Here is a 13814-nt window from a genome sequence, read left to right as displayed (position 1 = left end):
TTGTGTTGATTATTATAATAGTGTTTTATTTCCACTTTTAATTTATTTCGAAGCTTAATAGCATCATTCGCAGACGTTTCTGCTTAATAAAAAAAAATTAAATTAATTTAGTGATTTATTTTACTGTAACTGATGAATATTATATTAATGAATTGAAATTGACTAATTATAAGTATTAATTTTTGACATATAAAGTTTGTAATTTTATGAATAAAGAAATATGAAATATATGAAATATGAAATATGTATCTGTAGGTAACATGGAGTATCCTTGTGCCGCCCACTATGCAAAATTATAGCCAAGGAAGTTAGAACCTTGTTGTATTTTCAATTCGGTTGAATTTCATTAGTTTTAAATTTACGAGACAAATGAAAAGCTACCTACTGTCAACCTCAGTACTTTTTGTACCGAGAGTGACTGAAATAGCAAGACACGTTCGTACGTTTCCGTGAAAAAACTATTGAAAAAAATTATGCACTACATCTGTAAAAATACATGTAGCCAAAGCGAGACTTGTGGCTAAGCAAAACTAAACCAAATTAATCAAGTAAACAGAAACACAATGATCAGTTATGGAAACTCTTTATGTTATATTTATAGTCAAAAACATTTTTTAATGTGTCAATCGCAAGTGAGATATGAATTTCGAATAGGGGATATTACTGCAATGTTCTGCCGCCAGAGTGCACCCATCGTAAACCATAGAGTAACTTATATAGCTGGTCCAGCAAATCTTGTCAGCAAAAATAGGCGCGAAATTCAACTTTTGTATGGGACGATATCCCTTCGCGCCTACATTTTTCAAATTTGCCGCCTTTTTCTACTGTCAAGATCTGCTTGACCAGCTGTACATACTGTGCCTCAAATTGTTTTTGGCAAGTTTTCACAGACAATAAAATATGACATTGATACATCAAGGCGGTTTGTTTACAAAGGGTCCACCGGGAAACTCGAAATAGAAACTCGGCTATCCGCCTCTTTATCGCTCGAATACGCAAGAGTGATAGTGAGGTAAGATAACAAAATTTCGACTCTCTTGTTTGCGGATTGTGACGGATTGTGGAAGTGGCGCCGCCTTATGCAGAGTTTCGCGTAATAACCCCTAATGGCTTAAGCACCGCCAAATAAAAAAAGACTTGTTAGTTATTGATTAGATGTAAAATTGTAATACCAGATAATATAAAAAAAACCTGTGATAATAATTTGCGCCAAATCTGGTAGTGCAACTGTATTGTAGTGCAAATTATTTTGTAGCAGGAGAATCACGCAGCTTTTAATGTTTTACCTCAATAACTATAAATGTGCCGCTGTGTACGTCAGATTCCTATCACTAGCCGTTTTATACTAAGATTATACTGGTACTACGATCATCATCATCTTTCTCGCGTTCATGGGAGCCTGGGGGTTCGCTTGGCAACTAATCCCAGTAATTGGCGTGGGCACTAGTTTTTACGAAAGCGACTGCCATCTGACCTTCCAACCCAGAGGGTAAACTAAGCCCGTATTGGGATTAGTCCGGTTTCCTCACGATGTTTTCCTACACCGAAAAGCTACTGGTAAATATCAAATGAATTCAAATGATATTTCGTACATAAGTTCCGAAAAACTCATTGGTACGAGCCGGGGTTCCAACCCGCGACCTCCGGATTACAAGTCGCACGCTCTTACCGCTAGGCCACCAGCGCTTATATACTGGTACTACGATATACAACTAATAACAAAAGAAAAAGACATGTTTTTGTATTTTTTTCTGGTTTCAGAATTTAGCCCGACACATGATTTGTATGCCGAAACCGGCCACTATAGGGTATTTGACCACTAGTCAAATCAGTGTCTCTTTTAACGATTTTGCTACTATGGAATTTATATGAAACACTAGCATGTGACGTCACAATCAAATTACCTACTCTTAATAGTTCTATACGTGTTTTAAAATAGAAATTGTGTCTAAAAATAACTGCTGTCTACATTTCTCTATTAATGTTCTGGTGCTTTATTTCATGCATAGTGTAAAATAATTTATTTTAATACAGTCAAATACCCTATCCTCCCGAGGCCCAAGCTCCTACCTATAGTACCTATTCAGTTCGATGTAATTTAAACCATGTTCAATTGGAACAGAGTCGCTTTAGCTTTGTTTCATTCAATTTTAAAACAACGCAAAATCAACTCTATTTCCTACAAGTTAGGTTCAAATTTCAGTGGCAAATTTTGGATATTTCGTTTGTATGGCTGGGTTATTCACACTAGTAGTGTGTTACCTTTCTTGCCGGGCTTGTCGCTGGGGCCGTTGCACTGGGCCTCGCCCTGCCGCTTCTTGTCGAAGCGCGCGAAGTGCCGCGTCTGGCTCGGCGTCGTGTTCTGGTTGCCTGCTGGATACAGTCTAATACCGTATTCACACTAGTAGTGTGTTACCTTTCTTGCCGGGCTTGTCGCTGGGCCCGTTGCACTGGGCCTCGCCCTGCCGCTTCTTGTCGAAGCGCGCGAAGTGCCGCGTCTGGCTCGGCGTCGTGTTCTGGTTGCCTGCTGGATACAGTCTAATACCGTATTCACACTAGTAGTGTGGTACCTTTCTTGCCGGGCTTGTCGCTGGGGCCGTTGCACTGGGCCTCGCCCTGCCGCTTCTTGTCGAAGCGCGCGAAGTGCCGCGTCTGGCTCGGCGTCGTGTTCTGGTTGCCCTGCTGGATACAGTCTAATACCGTATTCACACTAGTAGTGTGTTACCTTTCTTGCCGGGCTTGTCGCTGGGCCCGTTGCACTGGGCCTCGCCCTGCCGCTTCTTGTCGAAGCGCGCGAAGTGCCGCGTCTGGCTCGGCGTCGTGTTCTGGTTGCCTGCTGGATACAGTCTAATACCGTATTCACACTAGTAGTGTGTTACCTTTCTTGCCGGGCTTGTCGCTGGGGCCGTTGCACTGGGCCTCGCCCTGCCGCTTCTTGTCGAAGCGCGCGAAGTGCCGCGTCTGGCTCGGCGTCGTGTTCTGGTTGCCTGCTGGATACAGTCTAATACCGTATTCACACTAGTAGTGTGTTGTCGCTGGGGCCGTTGCACTGGGCCTCGCCCTGCCGCTTCTTGTCGAAGCGCGCGAAGTGCCGCGTCTGGCTCGGCGTCGTGTTCTGGTTGCCTGCTGGATACAGTCTAATACCGTATTCACACTAGTAGTGTGTTACCTTTCTTGCCGGGCTTGTCGCTGGGGCCGTTGCACTGGGCCTCGCCCTGCCGCTTCTTGTCGAAGCGCGCGAAGTGCCGCGTCTGGCTCGGCGTCGTGTTCTGGTTGCCCTGCTGGATACAGTCTAATACCGTATTCACACTAGTAGTGTGTTACCTTTCTTGCCGGGCTTGTCGCTGGGGCCGTTGCACTGGGCCTCGCCCTGCCGCTTCTTGTCGAAGCGCGCGAAGTGCCGCGTCTGGCTCGGCGTCGTGTTCTGGTTGCCCTGCTGGATACAGTCTAATACCGTATTCACACTAGTAGTGTGGTACCTTTCTTGCCGGGCTTGTCGCTGGGGCCGTTGCACTGGGCCTCGCCCTGCCGCTTCTTGTCGAAGCGCGCGAAGTGCCGCGTCTGGCTCGGCGGCGTCGTGTTCTGGTTGCCCTGCTGGAATTATTCAAACGTTTATTATGATGATTTATTCTATAGTTTAAGGAGTTACAAATAAACTTTACAATATACGTAAAACAACTTATAATTAAGTTAAAAACTAATCTAAATTAAAATAAGGCCCTGCGGCATTGTGCCAAAGATTCTGGCAGCATTCTCTCGCTGAATGACAATATAGGGTCTCGCCGATAAGCCGATAGGAAAAAGCTTTATGCTGTGGCGATTGGCAGGGCCAAGTAGAGCAGATGGTCGGCCAGGCTGCCTTGCTTGCTCCTGGCAATGGCTAGCCTATATCGTGTAGGTAATATATTTAGTTTTTTTTTATTTAATTTATTCTATATTAGTCTTTTATTTCTTTGTCTTTGTATTGTGCCACTAACATAGTTATTAAGATACCTATATAACTAACATACTATGGATCGAACTTGGTCTGAAATAAATGTTTTTTTTTTAATGCCAGTGATAACACGGGCACCCTGTATATGTTATACAGTGGACACCAACCTTCTCCTCCTGGTTCTTGTTCCGCAGCACGTGTAGCCGCCGCAGCATGAGCGGCACCAGCACCGCGTTGATATCCCTGCAACATTACATTCCTATAGTTCGTGCATTCTTATTTGGGCGTTTTCTAAAATAAATATTGAAAACCCGATTCTCACAGATCCTGGTGTTTTTGGGTTCTTTCAACTCAGAATCACTAGCATATTCAATCCTGATGATAAAAAATTTGTATGTAAATTGTACATTCCACTACGTCACGTCCATACAAGTGAAAAAATTTCTCATAATAAAACGTGACGTAATGGAATGGTCATTTTGGGACATCTTTTTTTAATGGAAGGATGGAGAATGCTGTCGATTCTGAGTAGAATGAGCTCAAGAATGTCCAGATTTGAAAGAATCAGGTTTTCGATATTTATTTTAGAAAACGCCCATTTGCATTATTTGACATATTATGACTGACGTTTATAGAGATGTAACTAACCCAAATCGATTGTCACAGCAAGCGATTACGATTGGATGGCACCTAAACTGCGGTATCGAATTGTGACGTATAATGAATTTTTATTTGAGATTTAAATAAAGCTAGAATTATATGGTTAATAAATAATAATAAGAAGATATAATAAATTTAATAATGCTTTGTTATAAATATCTAATAACTATTGTAATATGAATGATTTATAACAAAATTTACCCAGATGAAATAATGTTTAAAAATTTGACGTGTAAAATGTATATTTTATGAATAAAGCATTGAATTGAATTGAATTGTTGCGCCCTAAAATGAAAAATTTATATCGATTTATTTAGACGACTACCGATTTATAACGGTAGTGTCCGGCCAACCCTACATTTAAAAAAAAAGACGTAGAACGTAGCATTTAGTTATTTTTTTTGTTTGTTATTGTGCTTTGTAAAATATACATTTCTGAGATGAAAATGATATGTATTTTATTTTGGTTCATATTTTTATGGGTCATTAAACTGAAATTAATTATCTTGAAATTTGAAAGATTTTTTCTGATTAATGGTTATTAAATGGAGATTCTGTTGAACTATTTTTTTTTTGTATTTTTGTTCCATTTTACAAGCTTTTATTTAATTTAACCTGTCCAGAATTCTGTCTGTCTGTAATCAAATCTTGCAAGTTAAGTTTGACCCACTTCCCAGTTTCCAATGAAAATTTGCATACATATTGGTACCATCGAGCATCAGGACAGGAGGTGGCCATAGGACCTCTGTGATAAAACAACGCAACCGAATTGTGTTTGGGATTGTTAGAACTGAGTCGATCGAAAAGTACAGTACAGCAATAGTTTGTAAATGAAAATTTCTGAATATCAACGCAGAGCCGAAACTACAAAAGCTAGACTATAGAAATTTAAATATTAGGTTCAGATTATATTATTACGTACAGTCGACGTCAAAGAGATCTTTACGACTAACGTTACAAAAAATTATTTACACGACTTTATTGTCATAGCATTTAGGTCGTGTAAACATTTTTTTGTTACTTTGGCTGTAAATTTCTCTTTGACGTCGACTGTACAAGAAATAAGAAGCGGGTTTGAGATATTCAATCCCTAAGGGAAGGGAAAGGACGCCCTAGAGATCGCTGGGTTAATGATATTAAAAAAACTGCCGGAGAAAACTGGATACAGAAAGCCCATTCAAGGTCAACTTGGAAACTGTTGGAGGAGGCCTTCACCCGTCAGGGGCCTTAATTACCACTAATATAATTTACAATTAATATTCATTATGTAATAGTTAAGGTAGATTAAGGATAAAAATAAAGGCTTAATTATTATTATTATTATTTAAGGGGGTTGAACAGGGGATAATAATTTGTATGGGGAGCTTATAAGCGAGGAACTTGAAACTTCGTAAAAAGACATTTTCATAAAATACAAGAAAATTAATTTCAGCGTGTTTAAAAAATCATCCCCTAAAGTGGTGAAAAAGAGGTTGAAAGTTTTTACCGGGAACGATTTTTTTTGTGAGTGAGGGACTTGAAACTTGTAGAAAGACACAATATTAGAAAGTAAAAGAAATTGTGCTTTTGAAAATTCATCCCCTAATCTAATACCTTTAAACGAGCAATTCTTTTATATTTATATGTATATTTCGGGGATCTCGGAAACGGCTCTCACGATTTCGATGAGATTAGCTATATGGGCGAAAAATCGATCTAGCTAGGTCTTATCTCTGAGAAAACACGCATTCTTAAGTTTGAGGAAAGCTAGGTCTCCCAGATATTAGGTTTGAAAAGGGGTTAAAGGTGTCTATCGGTAAATAAATCTACGCGAATGAAGCCGTGGGCAACAGCTAGTTTAGGTACAATGAAACCAAAGCCACATTTATAGATCTGTGTAAAATTTAAAATTTTATTAATGCGTAATTTAACATTAACACAGCCAGTGCCGAAAACCCGACTATCGGGTATTTTATGATTTCGTTCCCAGGCCGGACAACCCGATAGTCGGGATCGTGGTACTACAGCTTTGTAGCAGCAGTCACATAAACTAATATTATTTTATTTGACTAGAACTGTAACAAATTCATTATCTACGAACAAGAAAAAAATAACTACAACTGTGAAATTAATATTTTATCTAAACAAGATAGTTTTAATCTGTGACATAGTCATTTCATGCACTATTAAATATACAAGTGCAATAAATAAATATAAAATGGCACCTTCCATATATATGAACCTCGACATCGTAAAAACACTCCACATTTACGTATAAACGCTTAACGAAATCCAATATAACAATGAAATTCAAAACGCTTTTGACACTGTGTCTACTAGTTTTAGTAATGGCGGAGGCTCAGACGGAAGACGCGGAAGGAAGAACAGGTTTGACGTTTTTGGACCCTCTGAATATATTTGGATGGATAAAGAATATGATCAAGAATGACGGAATTCCTAGCGTTCATGCTGGCGCTGTCGGGGCATCGGAAGGTACCGCCACAACCGGGAAAACGGGATAATCATAATATGCCGAAAACAGTGACTGTTCTTATTTTTTTGTTTTGGTTACTATATGTACGGGTTTCTAATGTTTCCCAAAAAGTTTTATAATGTATTGTTTGCCCGCATTTCCGTTAGTCATAATTTATTTGGTACAGAAACGCGTCACTTTTCAGGATCGCCATAAAACAAACCTAACCTAACCCATCTGATAACCTTACGGAAATCCTGAAAAGTTAACGGTTTCAGTTTTATGACTTATGATAATATGACAAACAATACATTATGACTAAGAACTTTATGGGAAACAAAGGGACCCCCTATATGTATATTGTTTTCGTGGCTATCCTTAGAAAATACTGAAGACAGTGTAAAATTTATGGAAGTACATATTATTAGAACAACAAGTCTAAGTATATGACATTTATTTCAGTTTAAAATTTATTGTATTATTTTAAAATATTGTTTTATTAGTGAAACGTTGGCTGTTCCTTTTTGTTGTTATTGTTACCATATTGTTTTGATTATGTATATTTAAAATATGGTTCGGACACGACCCACCAACGGAAGACAACTCGATGAAAAGTAGTTATTTTCGATACAAGTGCGAAAAAGAGGAAATTCGAAACGAGTGGCGATAAATTAAAACACGACCGAAGGGAGTGTTTTAAATCGACACGAGTTGCGAATTACCTATTCGCACGTGTATCGAACAACGTTTTACAGTACATATGGCACTTTAAAGTTTCGACATCGCACGAAAAGTGCTATTTTACGCACTAGTGCGGAAAAGTAATTTCCCCCCCAGTAAAAATGTAATGTAAAATATATTTATTATTATTTTATAGTTTTTCTGATCACTATTTTGTCTCAAATGAAAACATAAAAGTGCCTAAAATATAAATACTAGTGTATGGGCAATAAGTAATTTAAATTGTATTATTTTTTCCTTATTTTCTCGTAATGCATGTCAGTGGCGTAGCTAGAGGATATGGCGCCCGGGGCAGGCACCAAATTTGCGCCCCAACCCCCCCCCCCCCCCCCCCCAAACCAAATGAACTAACGAAAGGGTTACTTTTTACTTATTAAAGTTTACTTTTGATTTAGACAAATAAGTGTTTTTTTAGTCCATCGGTGGCTAACAAGCTTACGACTCACCTGATGGTAAACGGTCACCGCATCCTATGGACGTCTACACTCCAGGGGCGGGTAATGCGCGTTGCCGACCATTTTAAAACTTATACACTTCTTTTTGGAGATCTCCTTAGACTTGAAGATTCAATATCGCTTGTAAGTTTGGGATCGTAGACTATTCATAGCGCGCCTTTGGACTGATTTGAAGGGACCAAGGTGGCATCTAGGTGCTCCTGCCCAAAGGTGACATTGCATGTTAATTATAAGATGTAATTTTTTTTGAAAAGATGTGTCCCGCCGAGTTTGTTGCCGGTCCCATATTAGGATACCCTCCTCCAATTGAGGGGGGACTTAAATCTTCTGGGGGCAGAAGTGTAGGGTTGGAGCCGGTCTACCTAGCTTTATTTGACGTTCATAAGCGCATTGTAATTATGCCTACTTGAATAAAAATTCTTAGCACTTTATCGATATAGGGTAATTCGCCAGTAACTCGCCACCCTGAACTGAAATGAATTCTATTCACCCACTGACTTAATATAAAAGAAATAGACACACAAAGCAGAACAAAAACGTCAAGAAATGTGGATCCCAATGACGTTTCGCACCATTTGCATTGATGATAAAAACGCTTACGTAAATTTTGAGTCAAGATAAATGTTTCGTACAGAAAAGAGCTTAATGTCGTAAGCACTAAGTGTCAAATTTGCATACATAAGTACCAACACTGTTAAAAATTTTAGTCCGATGGCACTAAACGTAACGTATTTACGTCAAGCAACGTCAAACGAGAATAATGAACGAATGGAGTCACTTTGGTACACTTGAATAGGTATTACTGTACAGAAAAACCAATTGAAGTAATAAATAAAACAAATTTAATTTAATCGGGAGTTTAAATAAAATTAATTCGTGGTTCAAATTCAAACAAATTAAATTTTTAATAAGTAAGTATACGTCTTTAAATACTAATTTCCTTGAAATAAATTCAACTTATTAAATAAAATAACTGTGTATTTTAGATCTACATTTACTCATCGCACGGGTGCACGGGGACATTTAGGTACTGATTGGATTTTTTTTATAAAGTCCATACTTTATAAAAAAAATCGGGTTGTTCCCACTAGTTACCACCAAGTTGATATCAGTGGTAACTACTAGGATTTTTTTTTTCCACCTTTTACCACTGGTAACTACTGGGAAAAATAATTCCCACTAGTTACCACCAAAGCGAGTTGGTGGAAATAACCCAAAAAAATCCTGTGGTTGTCACTGTGTTCAGACAGGTTTAGCATTTACAGTTAGTCGATATAAGCCCTTATTGGTTGTCGGAAACAGGGAAATGGGCCGATCACACAAGTGCCGTTTTGCTTTGTTTAAAACTGCATCACCCCTATCTCTTGCTATAATTAAATAGCAGTCCACTTTGCACGTCGCATAGGTTTTCTTGGAAATCTTGAATTTAAACATAATATTATTCCTTACGAATTCCATATAAAAATAAAAATAAATATTGACCTCACATCGACTCATTAGATTTTTGTTCCTTGACATCCCTTCTTTGGTACTAACAAATTAATTTATTCAAAACCATAAAATTACCACCAGATTACATAAATTATGTAATGCTATCCAAAGAACTAACCGAAAGAAATACATTCCATCCTTTTTCCTTGTTTTATCATTGTTATTTTTACATATTTTAACGGCACATTTCGTAATTGTTGACAACTTCACATTTGAGCGTTTCAAACAAGACTAAACGAAAAAGTAACGCGTGATCTGTTTCAACGTTACTTTTGTGGGGCCATTTTTTGCGGCTGATTGGGTATCCAGTTCTTTATTCTATATCAATGTATTCACCTATAAACAGTATTCATTTTAGTATAAGGTGGCTAGTTATTGAAGGCTGGCCAGTTATACTAAAATGAATTCTGTTTATAGGTGAATAGAATTCATTTTTAGTTTATGGTGGCCAGTTACTGGCGAATTACCCTACCCTTTTATTTTTTCTATTAACCCTTCGAACGCCCCTGGCGCGAACAAAAGAAATGCAACTCTGTTTCAATTGAACATGGTTTAAATTTCATCAAACTGAAGAAGTACTATTCGCTCGTGCAAACAGGGTTGGGCAAAATACTGGCTTCCACGTATTTGAAATACAAATTACAAAATACATTTTTAAAAGTATTTGAAATACAAAATACAAACTACTTTGGTGACGGGTATTTGAAATACAAAATACAAATTACAGTGTTTAAAATAATGTATTTCAATTACAAAATATACCTTTATTTATTTTTTTGTTTAGCATTTAGTTTTAACGTTAACGAATATCCTTTCATATAAACTTATAGGGTCATTGCGCTAGTTTTCGTCCAGCTCTAGTTTACGTCCACTTGACGAAATTTGAATATATACCTACATTCCTGCACAAATTTGGACTGATTTCAATCCTTATGTCTAAGGCGTCTAAGCAATATATTTGTCTACATATAACAATGATATTTCGCAATGGGGTTTTCGGAACTATGTACGAAATATCATTTGATATTTACCAGTCGCTTTTCGGTGAAGGAAAACATCGTGAGGAAACCAGACTAATTCCAATTACGGCCCTAGTTTACCCTCTGGGTTGGAAGATCAGATGGCAGTCGCTATCGTAAAAACTAGTGCCAACGCCAATTACTGGGATTAGTTTCCAAGCGGACCCCAGGCTCCCATGAGCCGTGGCAAAATGCCGGGGCAACGCGAGGAAGATGAAGATTTCGCAAAAACTAGTAAATTAAAAATGAAATATATATTTGATAATCCGTCAAGTCGTCGAAAACTAGTGCAAGGACGGAAACTACTGCAATGACCCTATCCCCTAGATTTAAACGAAAAGTTCCACGCAGAAGTTGACCTAATATAGATCCAGTATCCAGCCAATGAAAATTGTATCTCGGCTGGATCGGAGGTTCGCGGTCGGCTCACAGCTTGTGCGAGAGAGTAGACATTTTAGGATTATAGAATTTAATAAAATGTATTTATAGAAATGTATTTTGAAGCTTGAAGTATTTGGAATACAAAATACTAAATACATGTGAGTGCAGTATTTGAAATACCAAATACAAAATACTTTTGAGGTAGTATTTGAAATACAAATACAAAATACTAATTTGTATTTCAAATACGTATTTCAAATACATGTAATTGAAATACTGCCCAACCCTGCGTGCAAAGCACCGCCGAAACGATCGCAGCGCTTGATGTGGCCAATACTGACAAGTTTGGTAACTTTGTTTCTGTCAATTCCCATACTTCTCAGTTATTTTAGCTTTATAATCACACTTACGATAAAAATGGGTCACGATAGCTATTGTGTGGTAAACTGCAATAATACTGGACGAAACAGTAATATTAAATTTTATATATTTTCAACACCGAGCTAGATATTAGCCTTTTATATCATATAGTACTATTCCAGGCTTAACAACGTAATGGCTAAACATTTTATCTAGTCTATGTCAAGTGTCAACACAGAGTTTTTCTTGTATGTTAATAAAATAGTATGGCTAATACAGTGTACCAACATTAAGTAAATGTAATATTAGTTATTGAAAGCCCGTCAAAAGCACACTTTTGGCACGTAGGGTTATCTGTCGTCTGTCACAAGTGTCACAACAGACATTGTGCCTAAAGCGGGAGAACATAAATTTTTTACACAAAATATGTTGATTAAAACCTGTGAAAAAGGTCAAAGTTTTTATAATTGCAAGCATCGTACGTATCCCCAGGATGAGGATCACTAAGTAAGTCATCAAAACATAGCGAAACATACATTTTTTCATTGAATTTGTAACGAAACAACAACGAAGAAAATTGACCGAATAATATAAAATACACAGATAATTCTTACCGTTTTCACTAAAGCAAAACACCAAGTGTATTTAACATGAAATAGGAATAGATTCCGCACATTGTTAAGTACATTATAGTAAATATTTTTAAGGAATAATCTTTATTTTGTTGCGCTCGTTATTTGACAGCGCCGACCACGTTGCGAACACTAGGCGGCGCTGCCATCGTGCACGGTCCCAATAGGCTATAGGTTGAACCTTGGGCCTTAGGACGTTATATCTGACCTGACTGTTGCCTTTGGCCTTCGATCAACACGGAAGGGATGCGGCATTCACACTATTTCCCCTCTGCCTAGGTACAAGATCAACTGATCTAGCGCGGGTAATAAAACTAGTTGCGCTCGGATTTTAAACTAGACCGAGTCCAGACGCGCGAGTGAACACAGCGGCAGAAAAATGCCTAATTGCTCGGTTTTTTGTTGTAAAAAGAGGTCGGGGACATCAATTTTTTTACATGTCATACGTTTAATTACATTTAAACACAATTATTATATTTTAGTCTCATGTAATTGCTGGATTTATCGATTTTCCTCGCCCAGTACAAATTGCGGATCGGTCGAGCGACAAATCCGATTTCTCATCTCTCAGAAAACGATAAAATTCTTTGACGAAAATGTGTTAGTGTGCGTGTTGTGACACTTGTGACTCGTCCGTACACAAAAACAGATCGAGGTGTGCAAGATTTGTCTGTGTAGGGTGTCATTTTATATGTATTTGTGTCGACATTACAGATTAGAGTGCGACTGTGTACGTTCCCCCCCGCGAAAAATGGCAGAATGATTTGAATGTCAAGATATCGCTTGGGCCTATCCCTTCCGTGCCGGAAGCTCGTGTTGATGGAAGCCTTTGGCTGTCAAAGGGTTTTTTTTTTTTTTTTTTTTTTTTTTTTTCGGGTCAAAGGGTGTACGAAACAAAGTAAAGGTACCTAAAGTTGGTGGCGATCTCCTGCACCTCCATGGCGGCGGCGAGCAGCCCCGTGGCGTAGCACTGGAGCGGCTCCGTCGAGCTGGTCGCCCAGCCCACCAGCCGGTGGATCAGGGCGTCGTTATCCTGCAAGCGTACACACATATACTTAGGCCATTGCTCCATTCCACTAACCCGGGGTTAACCGGTTAAACCTGGAGTTACCATGGTTACCAGTACAATTTGACACTAGGTTAACGGTTTAACCGCTTAACCCCGGGTTAGTGGGATGGTGCAAGTGGGCCTTAAGAGTTCCCACCGTAGCGATCGAGCGTCGGCGTCTAGTCAGCTCCACCATTTTATATGGTGCTGACTAGACGCCGACGCTCAATAAACGCTAAGTAGTGTGAGGGTGAGGTGAGGTCTCTAACCTATAAAAAATAAACACTAAGTTTTTATACTTGGTCAAGCAAATCTTGTCAGTAGAAAACGGCGGCAAATTTGAAAAATCGCGGCTCAGCAACACTACGTTTGAATTGTTCGAAAATCGCGTGTCATTTATATCTTATCTGTGGAACTGTTTTGTTTATATTTCAATCGTTGTTCGATGTACATTGCTGCTTTTTATTTTATTTTATTTTGGTTCGTTGCCTAGGGATACCATACTTTAGTTTGCTTTACATTGCTACTGACATATCCGGCTTGACAGACTATAACTACAATTTTCATGAAATAGTATTGTAGAATTTTCCCAAATTATAATGCCATAAGTGACAGTAGTAATTATGAACATATCTTATCTT

At 38.4% G+C, this 13814-nt stretch overlaps 1 protein-coding gene across 1 annotated transcript in view; it reads right to left on the bottom strand.

Moving 5' to 3' along the window:
• LOC134659547 (protein mahjong) overlaps positions 1-13814 on the bottom strand; it is a 67489-nt gene that overhangs the window by 50308 nt on the left and 3367 nt on the right. Inside the window, exons 4-6 of the mRNA XM_063515213.1 lie at positions 13034-13158; positions 4102-4177; positions 3480-3594 (exon numbers count right to left, since the gene is read on the bottom strand). Of these exons, the coding sequence (XP_063371283.1) occupies positions 3480-3594; positions 4102-4177; positions 13034-13158 (316 nt within the window). The remainder of the gene's footprint in view (positions 1-3479; positions 3595-4101; positions 4178-13033; positions 13159-13814) is intronic.

The sequence above is a fragment of the Cydia amplana genome, chromosome 25 (genome assembly GCF_948474715.1).
Source record: "Cydia amplana chromosome 25, ilCydAmpl1.1, whole genome shotgun sequence".
NCBI lineage: Eukaryota > Metazoa > Arthropoda > Insecta > Lepidoptera > Tortricidae > Cydia > Cydia amplana.
Note: the sequence above shows the minus strand (reverse complement) of the source record. Positions and strands in the feature narration are given on the sequence as shown.